The sequence below is a fragment of the Cervus elaphus genome, chromosome 14 (assembly GCF_910594005.1).
Source record: "Cervus elaphus chromosome 14, mCerEla1.1, whole genome shotgun sequence".
In the NCBI taxonomy this organism is placed as follows: domain Eukaryota; kingdom Metazoa; phylum Chordata; class Mammalia; order Artiodactyla; family Cervidae; genus Cervus; species Cervus elaphus.
The window spans coordinates 49,281,502-49,309,475 of NC_057828.1; the positions used below are offsets into that span (position 1 = coordinate 49,281,502).

Sequence of the window (27,974 nt, forward strand, 5' to 3'; positions counted from 1 at the left end):
AGACGCTTTGCGGCTGAGCCTGGGGGTGATCTATGCTGAGTCCCCATTCTGGGCTCATGGCCACAGGGGCCCTTCATGTCATCCTGGGATCCCTGCCCCCCAAAGACTCAGTATGACACTATCTTCCAGCTGAGAAATCGTGCCAGTGGCATGGGGTTCTGGACAGAGGCCGAGCTGATCACCTCGTGACACACCTGCTAATCGGGGTGGCTGCAAGGAGTGGGGGGATCACACCCCCAGATCTGGAGCAGAAAGAATGTGAGGCTGGGCGAGGATGAGGAAGTAGAGGTGACTGGTAGTGGGGGATGATCTGGAAAGGTCTTCATGATGGACCTGGGATGGTTCCTTCTCTCTCTTTTCTTTAGATTTTTGTTTGTTTTGGCTGCACCATGCAGCTTACGGGATCTTAGTTTCCTGGCCAGGGACTGAACCCATACTCCCTGTAGTGGAAGCACAGAGTCCTAACCACTGACTACCAGGGAAGCCCCTGGGATGGTTCTTAAAGACCGAAGCCCACAGTCAGTTCCGTGGCCTCTGTGTCACATGTCATGCCCAGGTTGGAAGTGGCCACTGTGGCCTCACTGCTGGGTGGTGGTCATTAGCCTGACCTGCTTGGAATGAGGCTCATCTCCTTCTCCTGGGCACCATTTCCCTCTCATCACATTGTCCTCCACGCCTGCCCTCGGACACCAAGCCCTGTGGACCTGGCTCCTCATAACCTCCACTCTGTCCTCCCATGGTCCCAGTGGTTCAGCCCTTCTTCACCTCTCCTGGCTCCCACATCCAGCCTCCCCATTCCCCCCTTCTCATCCCCTGCTCCTATGCTTCCTTCTTGCAGCAGAGCCCTGCCCCCTGCCCTGCTCTAACACCATCGATGTCTCCCCAGTGCCCACCAAAGGCAGTCAGGCTCCTCTGATTGGCATTCTTGGCCCTCCATCCTCAGATCCTCATCGGCCTCTCTAGCCTGGCCTCTGGTCACTCTCTTTCCTGTCCTGTCCCTGAAGGCCCAGATGATGTGACTGCCACTTCCTGTTCTCTGGGTACCTCTCTGAGCTGTGTTCAGACTGTCCCCTCTACTGGAATGCTCTTACTGGTGTGTGTGTTGAATTCTGTCCAGCCTGAATAAAGTCCAGCTCACAGGCTCTATGACACCTTCCCTGACTCTCAGCCAGCTGACCACTCACTTCATCCTCGAACCTCCAACAGCTCTCTGGACTCTCCCAAGACCTGTTTGCCTCCTAGATGCTATTAGAGTGACTTAGGTTTGGGATAGATTGTAGTCAGCATCAGTCCTTCTAATGAATATTCAGGGCTGATTTCCTTTAGGATTGACTGGTTTGATCTTCTTGCAGCGCAACAATGTCATAAAAGGGGCAGCAGAGGATGAGAAGGCTTCCCTGGTAGCTCAGCTGGTAAAGAATTCGCCTGCAGTGCAGGAGACCCAGGTTCGATTCCTGGATTGGGAAGATCCCCTGGAGAATGGATAGGCTACCCACTCCAGTATTCTTGGGCTCCCCTGGTGGCTCAGATGGTAAATAATCCACCTGTAATGCGGGAGACCTGGGTTCGATCCCTGAGTTGGGAAGATCCTGAGTTGGGAAGATCCTCTGGAGGAGGGCATGGCAACTCACTCTAGTATTCTTGCCTGGAGAATCCTCATGGACAGAGGAGCCTGGCAGGCTACAGCCCATGGGGTCCCAAAGAGTCAGACATGACTGAGTGGCTAAGCACAGCACAGCACAGAGGATGAGATGGTTAGATAGTATCACTGAGTCAATGGACATGAGTTTGAGCAAACTCTGGGAGATAGAGGAGGACAGAGAAGCCTGGTGTGCTGCAGTCCATGGGGTCACAAAGAGTTGGACACGACTTAGCAACTGAACAACAGGAACAGCAGGATTGCACCACTGTGGCCCATCATTTTCCCCTTCCCTGTATCACGTGACTGTGGCCCATCCTTTCCCCCTTCCCTGTATCACATGACTGTGGCCCATCCTTCCCCCCTTCCCTGTATCACGTGACTGTGGCCCATCCTTCCCCCCTTCCCTGTATCACGTGACTGTGGCCCATCCTTTCCCCCTTCCCTGTATCACGTGACTGTGGCCCATCCTTTCCCCCTTCCCTGTATCACGTGACTGTGGCCCATCCTTTCCCCTTCTCTGTATCACGTGACTGTGATTCTCCCCTGGGGTGGGGGAGTATACTTTCCCCTTGACACTGGGCTTGGTCATGAGCTTGCTTTGACCCAAAGAATGAGCCGAGTGACTGCGCCTGTTCTAACCATTGGCCTTCACAGACATTTCTCCTCTGGCACTTCTGCCACGAGAAGAGACCTGGGATGGTCCCTGGTTAGGAAGGATGGGGAGAGGGTGAAACCTGCCTTCAGCCTGAAGCTCAGAGACCAATCCGGCTGAGTCCAGCCTAGATGAACTGACTTCAGTCAACCCACAGACACATAAGACCCTGAGTCTTGGGGTAGTTTGTTATGCAACCTCCTGTGTACGAGCTGACAGGTACACGGTCTTCCCTCTTACCTGTCTGTGAGGTGCTGGAGGGCAGGGCCTTGGACACTTTGCCCTGTTGGAGGAGGGGTGCCACCCTTCTGACTTAAATAACCATCCCCCAGCCATGTCAGAGCTGGGTGATGAGGATACCCCACTGGGAGTGGCACCCAGTATGCTGGATGATCACACCCCATTAAGGTCATCACCAGAGGCCCTGCAAAAGACGCCTGAGTGTCTGTGTGAAGTAACCACACTGGAGCCTCAAAGGGCAGGAAGGCCAGAGCCTGTGGTGTTGAAAGTGGAGCTGAGAGGCTGAGCAGGGAGTGGGGTGGGGGGTGTCTTCAGATTCGGGGATTCAATTCCCCCACACAGCCCTTCCTTGGGGCAAGAAGGCCTCACAGGGATCAGATGCTCACCCAGAAGGGTCCCCAGAGGGTGGACAAAAGGGTGGATCCGGGGGGTTCTGGGGTTATCAAGGAGCGTGGGGCACCCTTTCATTTCCACTCGACTTACTGGGAACTTCCTATGAGCCCTATCAGCTGCTGGCCCGACCTGCTGTCATCTCACCTTACTCCTTTCCTTCTGGGAGTGAGGCAGGCCTCAGAACAGCGTCTAAGGATGCTGTTTAAGCGCATGTCTGGTTTCACTGGTTGAATCCTTCTGGGCGGATGGCACATGTTCATTCTGGCATATTACATCATACATACGTGCACACACACACATACACAATATACACATATGCACACACGCATACCCACATACCCCCCCCACACAACACATGTACACACATACAAATACACACACATACAAATACAAACACACATACACACAACACACATACACATACATATGTATATGATGATAAACACTTGTATCCAGTAAGATCATTTGCAAACCTAATAAGTTCAGCCCTAACTATTTCGAGCAAGACCTTATCTAGCCAAACCTTCAGCAGAATCAGATTTCGACCTCACTTTAGAGTTCTCTTTAAGGGGAGAGATCTCATGGGAGGCACCGAAGCATGAGTGGGAAAATGAGCCTGAGGACCCAGACCCACAGTCATGTTCAGACCCAGGCCCAAGACTGCATGAAGGAAGAATCACACGGAAGTCCAGTGCCGACCCTCAGACCCACTGCCCGAGCAAGACCCCTGGCGCATTGGCAATAAGACACCTCGGCTCTGTCACTGCTGGGGTGCATCCACTGCCCAAGCAAGACCCCTGGCACATCACCAATAAGACGGCACTGTTCTGTCACCTCTGGGGTGCACACGCCAGGGAGCTGGCTCTGGACAGAGACCTCTCAGGCCTGGAGGCCGCGATGCAACACAGACAGAGCCCTGCCCACTGCGTGCCTAGTCCCAAAGCTGGCGGCGCTGCCCCGTGAGTTCCATAAGCCTGACATGTTCCCCATGGAGGAAAATGTCGAAGTAAATTCCTGGAGTTAGAGATTTTCAAGAGCATGTGTGTTCGTGGTGCATGCTTTACCCTAGAGGTTAGGAAGAAGCTGCACAGAGGGAGAAAGGGATCTATCCCAGAGGATTCTGCTGATGGGACGTGCCTCAGGCTGGACTGCAAGCCTGAACGTCTGGTGACAGCCTCTCCCCCTGGGGACATGGGTGTGCTGACTTTCCTCAGAGAAATAATCAGAAAGAAGCCAGCACATCCAACCCCACCCTGACCCAGGTCCCGACGGAGCCACACACCCCAGGGAGCTCTGTAGACTGCAAATCAGCTCAGATTCAAGGACAAGGGGGAGAATGAGGGGCTGGGGGCATGTCTTTCACTTTGACCACCCAAGAGCACAAAGCTGGGGTCGCAGGAAAGGACTCGATCTGCTGCCGGAGGAGCGAGGTTTTAAGAGAGATCTGGCGGGAGCCCAGCTCAAATCAAAGCAAGTTCCAGATGAACCCACACGACAAGCCCGACTGCACGGTTTCATCATGATGCCGCCGCAACACCGAGAGAGGACCAGAGCCTGAGTCTCACCGGGAGGATTTTCACGCGCGGAGAAATCACCAGCGCCCCCGGCCCGGATGGCGGGGTCCTCCCACCCGCTCCCGTTCTTGCCGCTGGTTTTAGGGAAAACGGAGAAGCTCATTACCTGTAAAACTGGAGCTGTCTTTTGGGGCTCCCATACCGAGTACTGCGGACAGCAATGGAGGAGACAGAAGGAGACAGGGAGAGAAGAGAGAGAAGCCACAGTTGTCATCAGCCATGCACAGGGAGGTGCCAGCCCGGGAAGCATCACCGACGCCCCGCAACCCCGGCCCCGCCCCCCTCCGCTTGGGTACCGAGCGTTCGGCGGCAGCGCCACCCAGTGGCACAGGGAGGCAGAGGCCCGTTTATTTGGACGGGGGCGTCTCTGGGTCTGGCCTGGTTCTCATTCAGGCGGCGAAGTGAAGCCTAGAGGTTAACCTCTGGGGGAGTCTTTGGATTTTCACGAATCATGCTTTATAACAACGATTGAAAACACTCAAACCAGGAAATGCCCACATCCACCTGCTGGCAAGTCTGCACGTGACCATGGGGTTCTTTTTAGGATCTCGATGAAGGAGGGATGCCCCTGTTCCCCCAAATTTTGCAGACATTTACTCTGGCTCAGGCCCTGACAGTGACCTGAAGATCCAGCAGCTGAAGGGCTGATGAGCCCCCAGGGTTCCACTCACACCCCAGTCTTCTGTGCCAGCAACGCCATCAGGGTCCATGCTCTGACCATGGAGCCAGCGCCTCCACCCCACACCTTCCCCCACAGCCTCCCTGTGGTTCAGCCTGGGCTATTTTCCAAACGGAAAGACCCAGGGCTGGATCTGGAAGTGGCCTTTCCAGGAGAAGTTCTCATGGGCCCAGTGAGCACCTGGCCACCCCCACTGTCCACAGGCTCCACACTGGCTATAAGGCTTTGAGCCTCGTTCAGGGTGTCGGGGAAGCTGGTGGGACCACAGGAGCCATGACGTGTAAAAGAGAAACGGAATCCAGGAAGGGTCTCTGTTACCTCCCACGGAATATTTCAGAAGAGTCAGAGACAAGGCAGGAGTATAATCCTGGCTCTATCCCACCTGGTCAAACCTCTCATATTTTTCTTTCCCATTTTGGTCTTAAAGTCTTCCCTGGTGGCTCAGATGGTAAAGAATCTGCTTACAATGCAGGAAACCCGGGTTTGATCCCTGGGTCTGGAAGATCCCCTGGAGAAGGAATGGCAACCTACTCCAGTATTTTTACCTGGAAAATCCCATGGACAGAGGAGCCTGGTGGGCTATAGTTCACGGGGTACCATGGAGAAATGGCTGGCTTGCATGCAACTTACAACCCTGTGGGCTCACTTAGTCCCTTCTCTCTGGGTCATGGGGAGGTGGCTCGCTTGGGGACCCCTCCTCAGAGGCAGGACTGATCCTGGGAGGGGCTTGGGGGATGGCATAGGGGGGTCACCTGTAGATCATGCCGGGGGAGCCCGTCTGCCGCAGGGAGAGCCGAGCTGGGGAGCCTGTGGTTGATTCCGGATACATGGAGCCGGCCTTACTCGTCCTGATGCACTCCCTTCTTCACGGAGGCGAGGTTCTGAAGGGAGAGCAGAGAAAGAGGGGAGCTGGTTAAAAAAGACCAGTCAGGTGTGGTCAAGATGCTCTGTAATCCTGAAGCCTGGTTCCTTGGGCATCTGTACGTCCTTCGTCAGATAGTCAGGGCTTCCCTGTTGACTCAGCAGTAAAGAATCCACCGGCCAATGCAGGAGAAACAAGTTCGATCCCTGGGCTGGGAAGATCCCCTGGAGAAGAGAATGGCTACCCACTCCAGTATTCTTGCCTGGAGATTTCCATGCACTGAGGAGCCTGGCGGGCTACAGCCTATGGGGTTGCAAAGAGTCAGACACGACTGACTGAGCACACACATACAAATCAGACAAACAGACAAACCCACGGGGGCTCAGATGAGCCTGAGACCCGGTTCAGTGCCGGTGAAGATTCCACTCCATCCCTCCACGCTCCTACCCCACCCCTCCCTGACTGCTTTCCTGAGGTTCTGGGAGTACTTCTCTGTTGCCCAAACTCTGTAGAGAAGGGGGGACCAGAGCCAATCTGTGGAATTGGGGTCTGGGCTGTTTTCCTCAGGCCAGGAAGTAACACCGCGGTCAGCCAGTATCATACTGGATAATTCACTTTCCCTGGGGCTTCCCAGGTGGCACTAGTGGTAAAGAATTTGCCTGCCAATGCAGGAGATGCAAGAGATTGGAGTTCAATCCCTGGGTAGGGAAGATCCCCTGGAGGAGGAAATGGCTACCCGCTCCAGTATTCTTGCCTGGGAAATCTCATGGACAGAGGAGTCTGCCCGGTTACAGCGCATGGGGTTGCAAAGAGTCAGACATGACTGAAGTGACTTAGCTTGCATGGTATGAATGCCCTTTCCCTGACCCCAGCCCACTGAGGGGGGAGGGGCACAGATCATGCTACTCCACTCAGTCCTTCCAGTGGTTTCCCTTCTATCCAGAGTGAAAGCCTCAGGCTCAATAGTGGCCTCCGCCTCAACAGTGGCCTCCGCCTCAGCCACGACCTCTCTGACATCCCACCCCGCCTCCTGCCTCTTTGCTCACTGCCACAGATATATGGGCTCCATAGGGTCCTGTGAACCCCACAGAACCCCAAACTCAGGGTGTCCACACCTGCTCTTCCTTCTGTCCAAGCTTTCTGACCCCAGACCCACCTGAGGGACCCTGGCCTTCACCTCCTGATACAGAGGTCACATTATCATCTCTGGATGTGTATGCATGTGCTCAGTATTGTCCCAACTCTTTGCAACCCCATGGACTGTAGCCCACCAGGCTCCTCTGTCCATGGAATGTTCCAGGCAAGAATACTGGAGTGGGTTGCCATTTCCTTCTCCAGAGGATCTTCCCAACCCAGGGATTGAATTTGCATCTGTGGAGTCTCCTGCACTGTAGGCAGATTCTTTACCACTGAGCCACCTGGGAAGCCCCTTCTCTGGACACTATCTTAACCCTTCCTTGGTACCTGTCACCTTCCAGCGCATCTTATATTTCACTTGCTGTCTCATTTATGACCCCGATATGTCAGCTCCATGGATGCAGGGAGTTTTGTCTGCTGGGTTCACAGCTGTGCCTGGCACACCTCGGGTTGGGGGAGGGCTAGGGACTGGGGCTTGAGGAGCAGGCGACAGGGCAGTCTTCTCTGGGGTTGCAATGCCCGCTTTGTCCAGTAGGGGCGCTCACGGCAGCTACAGGTGGCAGTGGTCGCTTAGGGAGGTGCCCTACTCCCTAGCCCGGACTTTGGAAGGTCAGGTCCCTCAGGGTCATAAGTGAGCTCCTCGGCTCACAGCCTGGCCCTGCCCATGCTCTGATGCCCACTTATGAGGAAAAGAACCACAAGCTACGATCCGTGCTTGTCTCATTCCTCCTGAGGAGGTCAGCACCTTGGCTGCCCCAGGGGGACAAAGGATTGGTGAGGTTTCCCCAAGCCCCCTGCTTAGCATTCAGGACACAGTTCAGGGGCACAGCCAACGTGCCCAGAGCCCACCTCCTTGCTCTGCAGCTGCTACCATCCAATCAGGAGCCACTGCATCTGCCAGGCAGCCAATCCCCGAGGACATGACATCCCAGTGGGGATGCTGTGACTCCCAGGCTGCACTGGGCTCCCGCACCTCTGAGGCAGGCAGGCAGGCATGCCCCCCACTCCCCGAGATTATTCAGAAACCATGTGCCTACACACCAGGCTCAAGAGGGACGGGAGGGGCAGCTGAGAGGGTGTGGCTCGGGGTCCAGGCTGTGAGTCTGAAGGCTGGGTCCCTCCCGTCTCCTGCATGCCGACTGGATCTACCTGTGACCTTGAACAAACTACCTGATTTACACCTGGAGACAACAGCACGGAGTGCTCACAAAGGCCTGTTCATACTTTCTCAAGGAAGCAAAGAGAAGACATGCTCTGAGCCCAGGAGGAGAGATGCTGAGTCAGTCCCAGCTCTCACCCTTTGCAGGCTGAGCTGAGGGACGACAGGGAACCTAGAGGGTCAGGAGACTCCAAGTGGGGACAGTCTTCTCTACAACTTATTATTTTGAAAACTTTCAAACATCAGAAAGATTGTAAAAGCTTAGAACAGCAGCAAACACCTGTTACCCTTCATCCTACTTACCCACGGTCCACATCTGCCCCGTTTGCACGCACTGCCTCCCCTCCCCCTCTCTCACGTCTTCTCCCCCCTCTTCTCACACACATTTTTTTCCTGAACCATTTGATAGTTGTGAGTTCATGCACGTCACCCCTCAGCACTGCAACAAGCATCTTTTGAGAATAAGAATTCTGTCTTATATAACCCAATACTAGGATCATGACTAAGGCAATTAACTCAATACCACCCCATATAGGTGGCTCAGTGGAAAAGAATCTGTCTGTCAATGCAGGAGACATGGGTTCAATCCTTGGGTTGGGAAGATCCCCTGGAGAAGGAAATGACAACCCATTTCAGTATTCTTGCCTGGAAAAATCCCATGGACTGTGGAGCCTGGTGGGCTGCAAATCCATGGGATTGCAAAGAGTAGGACACGACTTAGCAACAACAACAATCTGATATATAGCCTATGTTAAAATGTTCCTCATTCTTCAAAAAAGAAAAATCTCATATAAACAACCTAACCTACCACCTAATAAAAGAACTAGAAAAAGAACAAACAAAATCTGAAGTCAGCAGAAGGAAGGAAGTAATAAAGATCAAAGAAGAAATAAATAAAATGGAGATTAAAAATTTCCCAATGATTCCAAAATGATTAAAAATTTCCCAATGATTCTACAGCTTAAAAAATTCCAGAATCCACTCAAGGTTCACAAATGGCCTCGGTTATTTCCCTCCTGTCTCTCCTGAGCTAGCACCGCCCCCACTCACACCCCCCACACAAAATGTTTTCATTTTTGCTTTTCACGGTATTGAGGTTTTTGCAAAGCTCAGGCCGTGAGTCCTGCAGAGGGCCCCATGGTTTGTCTGACTGTAGCCTGATGATTAGATCTGGACCGAACTGAACTGAACTGAAACCTTTTTGGCGAGGTGTGTCCTTCTGGAGCATCTAAACAGGACGCACACGTGTGCTTGCCCATGACAGGCAAGCCAGGTTCTGTCACTTGGTTAAGAAGGCTTCCACCTGGCGCGGTGCACTCCTTCCTTCATAATTACCCGGTAACCACAAGGAGGCCTCTCTGAGGCTGCGTGAGGATCCAGTTCCCCTGCAACCTCTCACTGTAAGTGTGTTTCCCACTTCAGTTTTCCCAGAAAGGCCGCTATGCAGCCGGTTAAGGCTCCGAGCGCAGATGACATGAGAGGCTGGAGGCCGAGTTTAAATGGGAAGAAAACACAAACATGGACTCCTGCAGGTCTCAGGCTGTCATCAAAGCTGCAACCCCAGCCAGGCCCTGATGGTCAGACTCTTTCAGGGACTTGACCGAGGGCTCCAGAGCGGTGGGATTGGACCTGAGACTTGGGCTGACAGCCTTCTGGGCAAGTGGACCCATGACATGATTTTAAACATGGACACGCGCACTGACACCCACAGAGGGAAAGCCCCAGAATAAACTGGATGAACTGGGCAAAAAGTTCAGGGTCATAGAAGACCATGGTGAGGCACCCTTGACTAGGACACACGAGCTCTGTCTTCAAGCCTCAGTTTTCTCATCTGCAGAATGGGTGACTGGCCTATAAGACCCTCAATTTCTCTGTTGCAGCTCAGAATAAATGACTATAGTATTCTGGGGGCTGATGTCCCTGAGGGTGTCCAATTCAGAGCTGGAAGTGGCTCCCTCTCTCTCCCTCTTTCTCTGATCCTTCACCCTCAGCATTAAAGATGAAATCTGACTTCTCAGACTTGATAAGAGCTACTTGCACGAGAGGGAAGAATTCAGCGCATCCATGTGAGAGAAGAAAAAGAATTCACAATGAAGCCAAGAAACCATAAAGTTCAGACCAAGCCTATGAGTTGAGAGATGCTTTCTGACTGAGTCTGCTTGGCGGACCACCTGCTCTGGTTTCTCAGATGTTCTGGTTGATGAGCTGGCATCTGATTTGCATAGAAGGAGGGAATGAGGGTCTAGGAGACTGAGTCATCAGTCTCCATTACTCACTCCTCCCATAAACAGGTCCTTTGCTGAATGACTCTGCCACTTCCCCCCATCATGCGCACACGCGTGTGCGCGCGTGCACACACACACACACACACACACACACACACGCTCAGGCCAGTGGAGAATGAGCAGAATGACGAGGTATCATCTCCAGCCTCAGCCATAGGAGACTTGCACTGGAGCCTCTGCCATTGTCATGGACGAAACTGCCCGAGACAACTCCCACCCGCTATGGTCCAAAGAGGCCAGGCTCCCATGCAAGAGCCACCTGGCCTTAACTGGGCATCGCCAGCTGCCCTGTGGTGTGGAGCTGGCAGAACCAGGAACACACTGACCTGCCACCAGGACTGTTACCCAGAAGGTGGAGTTTTACCTTTAGTACTGCTGGCGGCATGTTCTGCTGTGCTTTGGTATTCAGGGTCATTCTTGTTACACTAAATTATAACTCCAGTGGGTGACGGGGAGCTACTTCCAGTTACTGGAAAAGGACGTCAGGCTGTCTCTCTACCGTAGACTCTGGAGCCCAAAACTTAGGTGACGGGAAACTTCATGTAAGTGAGATTTCTTGATGCGAAGTTAGCCCTTTGAGCTTTGGAAAGGGTGCATGAGTGCTAAGTCACTTCAGTCATGTCTGACTCTTTGTGACCCCATGGACTGTAGCCCACTAGGCTCCTCTGCCCATGGGATTCTCCAGGCAAGAATACTGGAGTGGGTTGGCATGCCCTCCTCCAGGGGATCTTCCCAACCCAGGGACTGAACCCACATCTCTTATGTCTCTTGCATTGACAGGTGTGTTCTTTATCACTAGCGCCACCCAGGAAGCCCTTCTGGAGAGGGTAACTGTTTCTAAATGGAAATCTTGCTGGAGGGACTTCCCTGGTGGTGTAGTGGGTAAGACTCTGTGCTCCCAGTGCAGGGGGTCCGGGTTTGGTCCCTGGTCAGGGAACTAGATCCCACACGCTGCAACTAAAGACCTGGTGCAGTCAAATAAATAAAAATTAATATTTAGAAAGAATCCTGCGGGAGCCTATACACGTTTCCATCTTCTTCTAGGGCTGGGTGGGTGACAGGGCTCCACTCTGAGTGACTCCGGGAGACCATTCCTGGTGTTGGGGAGGGAGGCGAGGCCCCCTCGGTTTGAGCTGTAACTGCTCTTTACCTGTGTCTGGCCTTGGGCAAATCTCTCGAACTTCCCAAGTGTCAGTTTCTCCGTCTGTGAGATGGGATGGTAAGAGGAGTCGGGGAGGAGCTGATGCGTTACCAGGTGGGGTGAGCAGTGAGGGCCTCGGGGGCTGGGATCTGCCTGTTCTCAGCCTGCCTGAGGGAAAGTGCTGCCCAGGGCCGGAAAGTCTGGGATCATAGCTCCTTCCTGAACATGTGCGTCCTCAGCCAACGGCAGGTGAGGTCGTTCTTGCATAGGTGTGTCCATCCTAGAGGCAGCCTGCTCCTGGGCAGCGGTCCTGCCTTCCAGAAAAATCACTTTTCAGGGTCCTCAGACTCACTACAACCCTTTTTCTTTGCTGCCTCTCTCCCTTGCTCTCAGAAGTCTTCTCACGTTTTTCACATTTCCAGAAAAAGTCTCATTGCTTACCGAAGAGACCATGCACCGGCATGACTCAGTGTCATGGTGGGGGCCGTCTGGGGCTGCACCTCATTCCGGACCATCCTGGGAGCTCGGAGGGTCCAGAAGGCTTGGCCCTAGATCGCTGAGGTCTTAGGAATGATAACACTGTATCAGTTATCTATTGCCACATGACAAGGATTAGTGGCTTACAACAACAAAGGATTCTCACACAGTTTTGGAATCAGGAGTCTGGGACTGACTTGACTGGGTGATTCTGGCTCAGGGTTTCTCCTGAGGCTGCTGGCAGGATGTCAGCTGGGGCCACAGTCTCATTTGAAGGCTCCTCTTCTTTTTTCTTGCCTCACCATGCAGCTTACGGGATCTTCATTCCCTGGTCTGGGACTGAACCCTGGCCCTTGGCAGTGAGAGGTCAGAGTCCTAACCATTGGACTTCCAGGGAATTCCCTTGAAGGCTCCTCTTCTTAGACATCTCCTGGATGAGGCCGTGCACAGGATGAGTCCTGTACTCCCTGGATCTCTCAGGTCAAAGCAGTTGGCTTCCCTCAGGGTGAGGGATGGAGAGAGAGAAGCTGCTGTGTCTTACCTGACTGAGACTCAGGAGATGTATCTATGGGTCACAAAGCCCAGCCCAAATATGACGGAGGGTGTGAGGACCAGGAGGTAGGGCCCCTTGAGGCCGTCTTTGTGGTTCACCATGGAGACACCAGCGACAGACTCTTCCTCATCTTTACTCTGTCCTCATTTTCCCAGCCTTTCCATATTGTTCATAGGGTTCCTGCGGTAAGAACACTGGAGTGGTTTGCCATTCCCTCCTCCAGTGGACCATGTTTTGTTGGAATTCTTCATTACGACCTGCCTGTCTTGGGTGGCCCTGCACAGCAAGACTCATAGCTTCATTGAGTTATGCAAGTCCCTTCGCCATGACAAGGCTGTAATCCCAAGGCTCAAGAAGGCTGAGGGCCAAAGAACTGATGCTTTCAAATTGTGGTGCTGAAGAAGACTCTTGAGAGACCCTTGGACTGCAAGGAGATCAAACCAGTCGATCCTGAAGGAAATCAACCCTGAATATTCTTTGGAAAAACTGATGCTGAAGCTGAAGCTCCAATACTCTGACCACCTGATATGAAGAGCCGACTCACTGGAAAAGACCCTGATGCTGGGAAAGATTGAGGGCAGGAAGAGAAGAGAGCGACAGAGGATGAGATGGTTGGATGGCATCACTGACTCAATGGATGTGAATCTGAGCAAACTCTGGGAGATGGTGAAGGACAGAGGTGCCTGGTATGCTGCAGTCCACGGGGCTGCAGAGTCCAACATAACTGAGTGACTGAACAACAACATTTTCCCTGAGACCACAGGGATGTTGGCTCCAACAGGGGAGGGGGCGTCACTTCCCGTGCCCACTGATTGTCCCAACAGCATCAGGTACACGGAAGATGCTCTGTGAGTACTGACTGGGGGACCAGGGAGAAGCTCATGGTGCCTGGGTGTGACAGGCATGTGACGGGCGTTGGGTGATCTCCCCGGAAACACAGGCCTCAGGGTTAGGACTCAAGTTCCTGGCTTCTCGAACTGATGTCACTTTGCATGCTGCTTCTCGGACCCTGGAAATCCTTCCTACCAAAGCCCTGAGGTATCACTCTGACTGTGACACAGCATAAAACCACCGTCGTTATGGGCCCAGAGCCTGCGGGAGCCACGACGGCCACAGGGTGCCTCGAGAAGAGACAGGAAGAGGTGTAACTGCTTGAAACCACACAGATCCGGAAAGGCGCTTGTGTAACTCCCCTTCCTCTCTCTCCCAGAAGCCGGGAGCCCCAAGATAGGAGACGACTCCTCCCCTAAGAGCAAGATGGGCAGCAAGGGGCGAGAGCTACCGAATCTGTGTGCACTTGAGGTGTCCACTGTGCTCATGGAGTCATTGAGGGGGACAAGCAGAGAGGCCTGGTTGCCAGAAGGGGCAACAGCAGCACTCCCAAACAGCACCATCCAGATCTTGCTCTGAGTCAGATGGGGTTGGGGGTGGGGAGAACGGGGCAATCTTTATTAGGGACTGGGGGTCACAGCCAGGACGCCCTGCTGTTTGCCAATGAGAAACAGTCTCCTCTCAGCTCCAGAGGCCTAAGCCGGGGGGACGGGTGGCACGGTGACCCCTCCAACTCAACACTTCATAGCATGGCCCACGTGTGGTCAGACAACAGTGGAGAAATCTGGACCGGTCATGGAGCCCAGGGGCAAGACTGCCTGATGGCATCTGTTCACATGTCTGATTGGTGCCCCATTAAGAATTCCTTATCAAGATCACAGACTAAAAGTTTCCATCTTTTCAGAGCAACCTTCAGATGTCTGTTCCCTGATTACAAACGGGTCAGTCAGCACAGAGCCGGGGCTGGACTGTTTCAGGGAGAGTTCCTGCTTACATATAATTAGCGCCATGATAAAAAAGATTACAGTCCCCAAACCCACCTCTCCCAAATCAACAATGAAAGGCCTTTCCCCTAGTGCAGACCACCCAGGTCCACACCCACTGCTCATGCACCTACTGGCTGGGTGCCTTCCACTTGAGGTGAAGCCTCACTGTGGCTCCTGGGTATGTCCCAACTGCATGTAGTGATGGCAAGTTGGGGTCAGCAGCCAAAGACCCCCAGGCTTGGGGACACCCTGGGAGGGGATGGAGGCTTGGCTCATGGGGTGGGGTGGGGGGCTCATCTCCCGGCCATGGCTCCCCCAGCACTATCCAGATCCTGGTGACCCCAGGTGGAAGAGTGTGGTCACTTGATCCTGGGAAGAGGGGCCTTGGTGCTCTACAAACCATGTGAACTGCAGTGGGTCAGGGCAAGACACAGGAAACAAAATCCCACACATGCTCTGAAATCTCCCTAACCTCCCCTGAATGCCCAGGCCAAGGCCTCCCTGCGGTCATTCATTCAGCAACCATCAGAGCCTTCCTGTCCCAGCCCAGGAAGCTCAGGGTCTCCTTCCCACCCACCGCCCTGGCCTCCCACAGTGACCACAGCCTACACCGATATCCTGCTGGGGCCCAGAGTGGAGAGGAGAGCAAGGTGGGGGAGGGAGGTACCGAGAAGCTGCGCTTTTCCGGGACTGGAGGAGGCCCCTTAGGCCCCAGGGAGCTTGCCTTGTGCCCCTCCACGTGGTGACCACAGGTGCTCTGCCAGGACAGACCTGAAGGGTGGGGAAGGGATCCAAGGGGTCCTCCTGCCACCCCCTCTTGCCCTGAACTCTGCCCTGCAGGAGAGGGGAGGGATGGGGCCCCTTTCATCGTTTTTAAGGCAGGACCCCTGCTCCTTCTGGCTGTGAAACTACTCTCTGCTCAGAGATGGGAACCCAGGCCCGGGGTGGTGGTTGGGGAGTTTCTGGAGACAGCAGTCTGGCAGGCTCCTCTCCAGGAGCTGCTGGGGCCGCTCGGCAGCTGCCCCCTCACCCCCCAGGGCCCACAGAGGAGGCCCCGCTGAGCCCTTGATCTCCGGCAGCTCCTTGACCGGGCGATGAAAGCAGAAGGCAGACACCCGGGAGGTAGAGCTGTGTCAGACACCTCCAGTGGGTGCTGCCCGCAGCGCCCCAACCGCCGCTCAGCAGTCACTGGGCCCGAGGAGGCTCGCCAGTCTCTCCGGGGTGGGTGGGGGGACGCCTGCAGCTGCTGTGACAGCTGGCCACGTGGGCTCCGCCTGGGTCCAGCAGGGACCCAGCTGCAGCCAGTCCTGTGGGGGCGCAGGGCCCAGGGAGCTGCTGGGCCGAGGAACCCTGGAAGTCAGGGGAGCACCCCAACCCTGCAGAGGGAGCTGGGCTGCTGTCCCCTCAAGCACAGAACCCATCCTGGGAAGCAGAGTCCCCGAAATGCCCTGAGTACCTGCTCTCGGGTCAGAATGGCTGGAGACAAGAACATCTTGGTGTCTACGAGGTGGAAGGTGAACACGGCGGGACCACGGGCCAACCAGGAAGCTGGTGGCGTGAGCGACAACGTGGAGGATGCTTGGCGAGACGGGGTGTGGCTTCTAGTCCCAGGCGTGTCCTGAGGAGGGCCCCAGACAGCCCAGGGGGCCCCCTCTCTGCCAGGGGGTGGGGACAGATATACAACCATGCAGCCACCAGCTAGCTCTGGGGCTGTTAAAAAGAGTTCCTGCTTACTGGCGCCAGCTTTGTGCCAGGGCTGGGCTACACACCCTCTACCCTCGTCTCTTCATTTGATTGTCCTCATAGCCCTGGGGTGGGGGTGGGGGTTACTGCTGCACGGATGATGACCCTGAGAGTCAGAGGTCAGGCCTATGGCCAGGATTCAAACCCAGGACTGGGCTGATTCCAGAGCTACGCTCTGAGTCAGGCACTGCTAGGATGCCCCCCACCCCGACCCCAGGGGACAGTGAATCTGGGCAGGGATCTGCCCCTCACTCACATCCCAGTCCTGGTCCCAGCACTTTGCCAGGACACAGCATGTGCCTGCAGGTGACATGGGGGTGGGGCAGCCCGGGAGGACAGGTGAGGAGGATGCCCCTTCTGGGGGGCAGGGAGGGGAGAGCCAGAGGGAGGGTGTGGATGGAACGTTCCATCTGTGCTGTGCTGCGTCTGCAGCCCCAGGCACGGCCCATCACCTGCCCAACCTCAGATTCTCCCCCCTGCCCCCGGGTGGGCCCCTCTCTGCCCTGGGGTGGGCACGGGGCTCTGAGGCTGCTGCGGGTCCTGGCAGGATGAAGACACAGAAGGGGTGACGGAAAACAAAGGGGAAAGAGAAGGGAGAAGTAAACAGCCTGGGGGGCTCAGGATCATCTCGAGACTGACTGAAGAGAGCAGGTGCTGGGGGGAGAACAGGGGGGAGAGGAGGGGAGAGGGAGAGCAAAGAGAAAAAAAGAGAAACCCTGGAGAGGGGGTTGGGAGGAGAGCCCCCTGACCGAGCATCCCCAGTCACACACAGCCCTTGCTGCCTTTAACCCTCGAAGGTGGGGGTGCCTTTACAGTCAGGACTCTAGACCCATGAATCCTAAATGCTACTCAAGGCTACCATAGCCTGCCAGGCTCCTCTGTCCATGGGATTCTCCAGGCAAGAATACTGGAGTGGGTAGCTACTCCCTTCTCCAGGGGATCTTCCCGACCCAGGGATCAAACCCAAGTCTCCCCCATTGCAGGAGGATTCTTTAGCGTCTGAGCCACCAGGGAAGCCACAATGAGTCAGGCCTCAAACTGCAGCTTCTTTCGTGGCCCCTAAGAGTAAATTGTTTTTCTTCAAGCATCTGCCAAAGCTTCTTCAAGACGTTCCTTTGGAAGTGGGAGGGCAGGCCACCGCTAAACGCTGGGCTTCGAAGTTCAGGATACTTCATTTAGTCTCAGGGGCTTCTCTGTGGATGCGTCTGAGCCATAGATTTGAGCTGGATCAATAAATGTGACAGAGTTGCTGAGTGGTCCACTGGCCACCCACGGGCCTCACTTCCTGAGTCATCTTCCAGCTGGTGAGGCTGGGACACAGTCTATCAGCAGGATCCTGGTTGGGGGGCGGGGTTCCAGGAAATGTTGCTTTCCTTGTGCAAAGGGAATCTTCTGGAATTTTTCTTCCTCATGAGGAGACTGCCTCCTGAGTTCTGCCTCTGTTTTCTTTTTCTTCTTGGCCGTGCCTTGTGGCATGTGGGATCTTAGTTCCCTGAGTAGGGATCAAGCCTGTGCCCCCTGTGTCGGGAGCACAGAGTCTTATCTATGGACCACAGGGAAGTTCTCTGCCTCCATTTTCAGCACAAGGAGTGATGCAGGGTGGGGGTGTCTCAGGCTGGGGCAGGGGGCAGGAGGTGGCCTGCATGGGGTTACCTGTAGCAAGTCATCTTCTTCTGTGCCCTCTGTCTGACTACAGACCAAGGTGGAGTGCCAGGCGGGTCTTGAGAGTGTCTCAAGTATGCTCCTGTTAAGGGCAGACCACACAGGGGTTCCAGCTGTGTTCACAACTTAAGGAGCAAGTGCTGAATAGATCTGCCTCATGGTAATTCACGTTTCGTTGGGTCGGGACCCTGGGTGGCGGGCACATCCCCCAAGTGTAGCGGGAGAACTGGGTTCACGTGTCCTGTTTGCTCCCAAGGTTGAGAAGAACAGAGTGGGTCCAGGGCTTCAGAGACACACAAGTTCCTCTGTACATTGCTGAGCTGCATATACCTCCACCTGCAGGGAACTCTAAGCAGATTAGTCTTCTGGGGACAACTGAAATTATGAAAAAGGTCCTTTTTTTTTTTTTTTTTTTAATGAGGAGTTGAAATCTATATCCTTGTAACTTCCACCCACGGGGTCCACTTCCGCTCTCCAGCCTCTGAGCTAAGAATAGTTCTCACGTGTTTCAAGTGGTTGGAAGAAAAACAAGAGGAGAATATTTCTTGGGACATGAACATTATATAAAATTCAAATCTCAGTGTCCATGAATAAACTCATTGGTGCAGAGCCATGCACATTCAGCTGCCATAACAAATGCCACATGTGGTGGTGATGGTGGGGCTGTCAACAGCAGACATTTTTTTCTCAAAGTTATGGAGCCTGGAAGTCCCAGATCCAGGTGTGGGCATATTCAGTGTTTGCTGAGGACTCTCCTCCGAACTTGAGGACGGCTGCCTTCTCCCTGTGTCCTCAGAGGCTGAGAACAAGCTTGCTGTGGTCTCTTCCTCTTATAAAGGCACCAAACTGTCATGGGACCTCCACCCTCAGGACCTCATCTAAACCCAGTGTTAGTTGTTCAGTTGTGTCCAACTCTGTAATCCCATGGACTGTAGCCTGCCAGGCTCCTCTGTCCATGGAATTCTTCAGGCAAGAATACTGGAGTGGGTAGCCATGCCCTTCTCCAGGGGATCTTCCCAACCCAGGGACTGAACTCAGGTCTCCCAAGTTGCTGGTAGATTCTATTCTGACTGAGCTACCAGGGAAGCCCAATCACCTTCCAAAGATCTCAACTCCAAAGAGCATCCCATTGGGAATTAGGGCTTTAACATCCCCAGGTGGGGCTAGTGGTAAAGAATCTACTGCCAATGTGGGAGACACAGGTTCGATCCCTGGGTTGGGAAGATCTCCTGGAGGAGGAAATGGCAACCCACACCAGTATTCTTGCCTGGAAGAACTGATGGACAGAGGAGCCCAGCAGGCTGCAGGCCATGGGGTCGGAAAAAGTCAGATATGACTGAGCGACTGAGCAGTTCATTTCTTCATATGAATTTTGGGGGACACAGACATTCAGGCCAGAACACTTATTCATGTATCAGCTATGACTGCTCTCACGTCACATGGCAGAGCTGAGAAGCTGGGACAGAGGCTGCACAGACTGCAAGGCTAAAATGCTTACTTTCTGGTCCTCTGTAGAAAAGGTTTGAAGAGCCCTGTTTTAGGAGTTACTGAGGCCACACCCCCCTCCTTGAGCAAAGGGGCTGTGGGCAACCTTCACACACACCCTTTGGAGGCACAGACCCCCCCTCCCCGGCCCCCTGGCAGGACTCCATCCCCACCATTGTGAGCCCACACCTGTTTCTTGGGTCCACATCTCGGGCAGTACTTCTCTCCATGTGGTGCTTCAGTTGAGTGAGGTCACCGCAGAAAGTGCTCAGCTGGGCCCCCACGGGAGCTCTTGGTCCCTGTTCATCGCGTGTGGTTAGGTGAGCTTGGGTGGTTTGGTGATTTTCAAGCCAACTCTGGGATTCAGTTGAGTTTTTAGCATATGAGATCACAACCTCCTCTCTGGGGATTGGACGCTAATCCAGTTTAATAACTGATACCCAGAAGCAGAGTCATCTCAAAAGTGGTGTAATGTGTAGCGTTTTGCCCAGCTCTGTTCAAAACCTCTCTTGGGGCGGGAGACAAACACAGGAGGTGTATTTGTCGACGCTGGTGCCTGGAGGGGCCCCTGATCATGATCCGGGGGATTCACCACCGGTGCACACTAGCTCTACATCCTGTAGTCCCCACCCAGCTCATGTCAGGAGTGAGGGGTCTCCTGGAAGCATCACAGAAATGCAAAGCTTCACAGTTGAAAAGCTCCCTGTGGTTTTTCTTCTCTTCCTGGGAGAAACCTCCCTGGTGATATGTTACGCAAACTTTCCAAGTGCTCCACACAGGCCATGGGAAAATGCCTACTCAGAATCATGACCGGGCACTACAGTCTCTCTAAAGGGTCCTTTCCTTCCCAAGTGGTGGACGTGTTGCAAGGCTCAAGCTTTGAAAGGACTCTGTGTGACTCGTGGAGTAGGGGGTGGGCCCCAAGGACATCATAGGAAAGAGGACCCCCAAGAGGGCCTGCTCTGCCCTGCCCAGTGAGGGTCCACCTCCTCCTCCCCCTCAGATGTTTGGGGAACAGAGCGGGGAGGGTGGCCAGCAGGTTGGGCCCAGGGCTTTCCTGTGGCTGTTAACCTTCAGGGTCTGAGGTTAATCATGTGACTCAAATGTGTCTGCCCCAAAGATGTTCCTTGCACGAGAGAAAGCAAATTACTGCAGAATCTTTTTTGACAAACGACATCTCCAAAGTCCAAATCAACATCAGCAAACTGAAACACCACTAAACAAACCCCCATTGTTGGGAGATGTCTTTTGATGGATTGTATACCTCTCTGGACGCTGGAGCATCTGATGAAAGACATCTATGGTGGGGACCACAAACCTGTGCAGCAAGGGGCCAGAGGGCGATATTTTGGGCTTTGTGAGTCTCTGCCCTGTGAAAGCAGCCAGAGACAATTTGTGAATGAGAGGGTGTGGCTGTGTGTCAATAAAACTTTATTTATAGGGATTTCCCTGGCAGGCCATTGGTTAAGACTCTGAGCTTCCACTGTGGGGGACATGGATTCAACCCCTGGTTGGGGAAATAAGATCCCATTTGCCGAAAGGCATGGCCAAGAAAGGAAAAAACAAACAAACAAAAAATGAAAAAAAAGAAAACAAACCCTACTAAACCTTTACATACAGAAACAGGGACTTCCCTAGTGGTCCAGTAGTTAAGACCTCGCCTGCCAATGGAGGGGATGTGGGTTTCGCCTTCCAATGGAGGGGATGTGGGTTCAATCCCTGGTTTGGGAGCTAAGATCCCACATGCCTCTCGGCCGAACCCCCCTCCCCAAAAAACATAAAACAGAAGCAATATCATAACAAATTCAGTAGATCTTAAAAATGGTCCACATCAAAAAAATCTTAAAAAAAAAACAAAACAAAAAACAGGTGGTGGGCTGGATCTGGCCCTCAGGTCATAGTTTGCAGAACTTCGATCTCTAAGGACTGAGGCTGAAGCTGAAGCTCTAATACTGTGGCCACCTGATTCGAAGACTTGACTCATTAGAAAAGACCCTTTCCTAATGCTGGGAAAGATTGAAGGCAGGAGGAGAAGGGGACAACAGATGATAAGATGGTTGGATGGCATCACCAACTCCATGGACATGAGTTTGAGTAAACTCCAGGAGTTGGTGAAGGACAGAGAAGCCTGGTGTGCTGCAGTCCATGGGGTCACCAAGAATTGGACACAATTGAGTGACTGAACAATTAAAAGAGGTGACATCCACCAAAAAAAGATGAAAATGTGGATCCTTATGAGGTCCACGGCACTTGCAGCTCTGCTCTGTCCTTTTGTGGGGACATTCTGGTCAGGAAGGGGACCCCCTCACTTATAGATGACTCTGATGCTGCCTGCTGGCCAAGCCTGTGCCCCACTGCCTGGTTGGAGGTGCTGGGGAGGAGGGGGGAAGGCACAGAGGCACTGTGCCCCCTGAGTCCTCATTAACCTCTTTTACTTTGCTAGTAATTCTGATTTATCATCAGACTGCAGGCCTGATTAATCTGTTCCTAGTAATACACGTAAAGCCGCTCTCCCAACCGCTCGCCAGGGACAGCTGGCCACCGTTGCAGGCTGCTGCCTCTGATGTTGACTATTTTTGGTTACTCTTCTTGTCTCATTTATTTTTGATTTGGGTTGCTCACACAGACTGTATGTTCTCTTTCCTGCTCCTGCACTGAGATGAAATAAGTGTAGAATTTTAAAATCCTGCTCATGGTGCCTCAACATGGTACCTGGAAGGTGCTGCCATCGGAGGTGGGGCTTGCAGCCCCACCTGCAGCCTTGCGTCACTCTCCTCGGCACAGTGACCTGTCCAGTCCTCGGGAAAGGCTGGGCCTTCAGGGTCCTGCATTGACACTGGGCTTAGAATAGCTTGGGGTCCAGGACATCTGAGTGTCCTCTGAGGGGTGTGGATGGAGAAGGCACCAGACGTGCACCTGAGCAGCATCCTTGACCTCATCCCTGAGCGAGGACCAGTCCAAGCTGCTGGGGACCGAGTGCGGAGGTTTGAGGAGCCAGGATAAAGGCTTCCATGTGCACTCACTCACTCAACCTTCACCCCACACCCTGTGAAGCTCATACTACTTACTACCCATCACTGGTGATGGCCGGGAAACTGAGGCTCAGGGCGGTTAAGTCGGTCTGGCCATGGCCCCCCAACAGCCCTGTGAGTCCCTCCTCTGAGCCACAGCCCTGTGCTGCCCCGAGCAGAGAGGAACAGCCGAATACCTCCTCCCGACAAAGGTGAGACAGTGTGCTTTCCAGGGTGAGAGTAGGCAGGGTGGGGGGACAAAGGGCAGAGTCAGGTGGGAGGTCTCATTAGGAGACCAGTGATGATCCAGGTGGGAGCTGGGGAGGCCCTGGCTGGAGTGACCGGGTGACCAGTGGAGCTGGAAGGTGGAGACCAAAGGGTCAGCTCGTGGGTGGATGTGGGGCCTTAGAGGAAGGTTGAGGTGCAGAGTGACCCTCAGGTTTCTGCAGAAGAACTGCCAGCTCCTGAGATGGGGGAAGTGGCGGGGTGCAGCAGGTTGGGGGCTTTCTGGAGACTGGTGGTGGCTGTGTCCAGTCCAAGGAGTGCATGGAACACCCATGTGGGGCTGGGGTCCTCCTCTCCTCTCTTCTGCCACTGAGCCTTGGCAGGTGCCACCCCTCTGCCCAGGACACTCTTACTGTGTGTCCCTACTCAGATGTCACCTCTCCAGGGGCCCGTCCACCATGTCAGCATGTGCATTTCCTAAGGAGCTTGTACCTTAACCTGTGGAAACACCACCTGGCTGTCCCCCAAGCAGACGGTGAGCCCAGAGGGCAGCCACTGGGTCAGTCTCATTCCCTGGGGAATCCTTTGTCCTGGGACACGGTGGTGCTGAACATGTGCAGGCAGATCACGCCCACTCAGCATGATCATGTGCTCCTGCTTCCTGCAACCTCAGCACCTCCACCAAGGGGTTTCACGGTGGGAGAGTGTAGCCTGCACAGGCCCAGGTTGGGATAGCAGGCCATCACTGGACTTGACAGTCTCTACTAGGTCTGGAGTTCCTGACCAGGGCGATCTCTGGTTCATGATGCATGTACAAAGCCAGGCATGCATGCACGGACATAGAGCACATGTATATGCATGTGTGAACACGTATGTACACTCACACACCACCTCTACCATCTTCACCTTCATCATCTCCACCAATTCCATGATCTTCACCATCTTCACTTCCATTACTTCCACCACTTCCATCTCCACAACCTCCACCACCTTCATGTCCATCACCTCAACCTCCACCAGCTCCACCTTCATCACCTCCATCACCTCCATGACCTTCACCATCTTCATATCCATCATTTCTACCACCTCCATCTCCACCACCTTCATCACCTCCACCACCTTCATGTCCATCACCTCTACCTCCACCACTTCCATCTCCACAACCTCCACCACCTTCATGTCCATCACCTCAACCTCCACCAGCTCCACCTTCATCACCTCCATCACCTCCATGACCTTCACCATCTTCATATCCATCATTTCTACCACCTCCATCTCCACCACCTTCATCACCTCCACCACCTTCATGTCCATCACCTCTACCTCCACCACCTCCACCTTCATCACCTCCACCACCTCCATAACCTTCACCTCCATCACTTATACCACCTCTACCTCCTCTACGTCCACTAACTCCACCTTCATCATGTCCACCACTTCCATGATCTTCACCATCTTCACGTCCATCACTTCCACCATCACCATCTCCACCACCTTCATTACCTCCACAATCTTCACCTCCACCACCTTTACATACATTACCTTCACCAACTCCACTTTCATCACCTCCACCACCATGACATTCACCTCCCTCACCTCTACCTCCACCAACTCCACCTCCATCACTTCCACCAGCTCCATGACCTTCACCTCCATCACCTCCACCTCCACCAACTCCACCTCCACCAACTCCACCTTCATCACCACCACCTCCATGACCTTCATGTCTATCACCTCCACCACTTTCATCTTCATCACTTCCACCTCCACCACCTCTAGAACCTCTACAACTTCCACCTCTATCACACCCTCCATCTTCACCCCAGGCTGCCTCCTCTTCCTCCAAGCACTGCTACTTTGGAATCTCCCCTGCTGAACAACCCTCTGAGCTTAAGTTCTCACCTCCATGCCCATGAGCCCACAGCTGCACCTCCATCCCACCCTTCTGACCCGAGCCCCAGGTTCAGGACCTTGGCGGCCTGTTGGCTCCATCCACATGGCTGCCTCTAGAACATTCCCTCTCTTGCCCATCTTCACTGCTGGCCTGGGGTTGTCCACCTGTCACCAGAGTCCCATTCCCTGATGCTCCTGTACCTATGGCAGCCCCGGCCCTCGTTCCTGCCACTCCCCCTGGGGGAGCAACATCATCTGCTGGCAATGTCACCAGCCTTGGGGTCCAATGCCATGGCTGCTTCTCCAGCCTGCATGGGTCACCCCACACTATCATACTACAGTGGTTAACCAACAGTGGGGAGGAATTGGCACTTTTCATTTCTAACACCTCTGTCATCTACATCTTCTAAATGACCCTTCTTGATGCTCCGAGAAGCAAACAGCTGGGGCAGGTCTACTCGACTCCAAAGCCAAGATTCTTAAGGCGACCTCCTGCCATCTTTTTCCAGACTCTCATGATGATTCCTGGAGAAGAATGCTCCCTATAGCTTTCTGGTCTAAATCTTTGATATTCAAATACCAGCCCAGCCTCTGGGCACCCTCATCTCCAATAAAATCTCCCTCTCTTGCCTAAATCCAACTGGGAAATATAAGGGGCCAATGTACTAGGCCCCCCCCCGCCCCGCCCCGCACCTCAGGCTTTCCCACCCTTTAATTCACCTGAGCAGGGATGAGGAAGGACTCGTTAACTTGTCCTTGGAACATGAATAACCTTGGACCAGGCATTCCACCTGTGACCAGGGGATGGGGATGATTGAAGGGTGAGCGGCAGGCAGCAATCCCCCAGTTCCCAGAAAACAATCCCTATGGGATCCCCAAGACAGGGATTTTTCAAAGTCTGTGTGTTCTGGTCACACTTTAGATAGTTCTTCAATTTAAAATTTATCTACTTATTTTTCTAGTGATCTCTGAATTATGACAAGTAATGCTGGCTTTCCCTTGATTGCAGGAACAGCGAGTTTCATTTCAAAATAAGCTTATTTAAGAAGAAAGTTTAACCAGCTAAAAGAGAAATGCAAACTCAGAAACAGATCTGGCTGTGTGCACATATGACTCATAGCAGCAGATGAAAGGCCGGTGGCTGCAGTGTGGAAATACTTGCCAAAGACAGAGACAGACAGACAGACAGGTAGAGACACAGGGGGACCAGAGTGCAGGAGAGACAGTACTTCCTGAACCTATGGCATCAGAATCTCATCTCTGGAAATCCCAGGAGGAGGTGCATAGACTGCACAGGGCAAAGTGAATTCCGGGTCAGCATGCAGTTCTTTCTTTTTTATTAAAACTAAATTAAATGCCCTTTTGTGAAAGTGTATCAGAGTTCCTCCCATTATAGGAAGTTTATCAAGACAGTCTAGGGAGAGACCAGAAACCCAGCAGGACGGAGCGCTCCAGGCCAGCCCTGGGGAGGTGCTCTAATGAAGGTCTGGGTGGGGGATGTGCCTCTGAAGGTGTGTGTGTGTGTATACACACAAGCACATGTGTGCGTACACACACAGACACACACACGGGCCCACTCTATCTATCAGCCCAGCAGCCCAAGGTCTGCTGTCCGTTCACATACCCTTAGAGATGCCAGGGAAGCCCTCTCCTTCCACTGCCTGCACGCTCCACCCTGCACAGTCCAGGAAGGTGGTACCGAGCCCCACACGTGGAAGGACCTACAACCTCATGGTCAATGGCCCAGGCCAGCCCCGGGCAGCTTCCTGTTGCTCTGAAAAGCAGATACTCCACAGGGCCAGTGAAGACAAAGGACTCAGGTCTCCACCAGGTAGGCGGTGATGGCCACAAGGTCGTGAGAGCCACCTGGGTGACCCAGACATCCAGCCAGAGAACATTTCAAACATACCCTCAGAGAGTGTGCCCCATACCTTTGTGGGGAGGCAGAAGGGCTGGGCCCGTTCCCACCTCCCCTGGGATGAAGTGCACCCAGGGGTGTGTTTGCTCTCCTCTCTCTCCTGCCTCAGTGGATGCTCCCAGAGCGATGGAGGAGGGGCTGCTCCCTCTGGGAAGCCAGGCCACGATCAAGTCAACAGGCATCTCCCCACCAGGCAGCCCCACATGAAGCAGCCCCTTGGAGGAGGCTGGGGGTCAGGGGGCCCCACACAGTGTGAGATCTGAGTGGGGGTGTGCTGGGGGGCAGAGCTGTGTCCCCAACATTCCCCCACCCCTGCTCTCTTTTCATGATGAGAGCATCTCTCCTCCATTCTGGTGTCAGGAGCTTGTCCTTCAGGGGGAGAGGGTCTTAAAGATAAAGAACAGTGGGACCAGAAAGCTCTGTCCCCTGTGCTGGCCACCAGCAGGGGGATTGGGGCTTCCTGCTGCAGAACAGGGACTCAGCTGACTGCCTGAAAGGCCTTTCCTTGTGAAACCCAAGCCCTGCCCTTCATCCCAAAGCGAAAAGCAGCTGCAGGTCTAAACGGCCCACCTCCAGGGTTCCCTTCGCACCGGTGCTGGTGAGGATCTAGGTGAGGCTGGGCTCCCTCTGCACCACCACTCACCAGCTCCCTGGGGGGCGGCCATGCAATCTCAGAGGACTCCAGGCAGCACCCACGGGCAGAACCGAGCCCAGGGCACCCTGCGGCCAGCACGGTGCGCATCTCCAGTCGGTTGGCTGAGGCTGCAGTGCTGTGAGTACCTGGCTGGGGCGTCAGAGACAGAAGCTCTGCATCCACCTCTGAGCGGGATAATCAATGAGCCCAAGGACTGCGGGGCCCGGGGGGCGGGGTAGGGGCACAGGAGGGGAGGAGGTCCAAGCACACGCATCCCCTCCTCCCAAGTGGTCAGACCCACAGTGAACCTGGTTTTCCCCACTCTTTGAGGGGCATCCTGAATAGAAGGGACAGAGAGACATCTCATCTCCTATCACAGTGGATTGGGGTCTTTCCAGCTGAGTCAAGATGGGAGGAAAACACAGAGTTGGGGGTAGGGAAGAAGGACCGCCCCACCCCCCGTCCCCGCCCCCCCACCAGTGATCAGGGCTGTGATTCCTGCAGTGATTCAAAGCCTGACTCAGCAGATGCCACGGGAGAGAGCAGAGGCGGCCCCAGCTCCCGGCAGGTGGATGGATGAAGCAGCTCCAAGCTGCTGCCCTGGTCTGGGGAGAGGGGTGGGTTTTTTAACTGCTTACCCCCCAGGATGGCAGCAGAAGGCAGAGGCCGGCATGCTGGAGTCCCCCAGACAGGCAGTCTCAAAGCCGGTCTCTCCAGTCTAAGTGGGCGCACTGGCGCCCTCTTGTGCCACCAAGCAGTCCCTGGACACACAGTCCCCTGTCCCCTCCCCCG

The 27,974-nt window shown here is 54.1% G+C and overlaps 1 protein-coding gene across 4 annotated transcripts in view; it reads right to left on the minus strand.

Moving 5' to 3' along the window:
* Positions 1-27,974, minus strand: part of KCNAB2 (potassium voltage-gated channel subfamily A regulatory beta subunit 2) — a 96,600-nt gene that overhangs the window by 52,608 nt on the left and 16,018 nt on the right. The window contains exons 1-3 of one of the 4 annotated variants that reach the window (XM_043923321.1): positions 27,821-27,885; positions 5,933-6,061; positions 4,608-4,649 (exon numbers count right to left, since the gene is read on the minus strand). In XM_043923321.1, coding sequence (XP_043779256.1) covers positions 4,608-4,649; positions 5,933-6,009 — 119 coding nt within the window. In that variant the 5' untranslated portion in view covers positions 6,010-6,061; positions 27,821-27,885. Of the gene's footprint in view, positions 1-4,607; positions 4,650-5,932; positions 6,062-16,067; positions 16,603-27,820; positions 27,886-27,974 lie in introns of those variants that run through there. The other 3 variants (XM_043923320.1, XM_043923319.1, XM_043923322.1) reach the window with 3 other exon arrangements.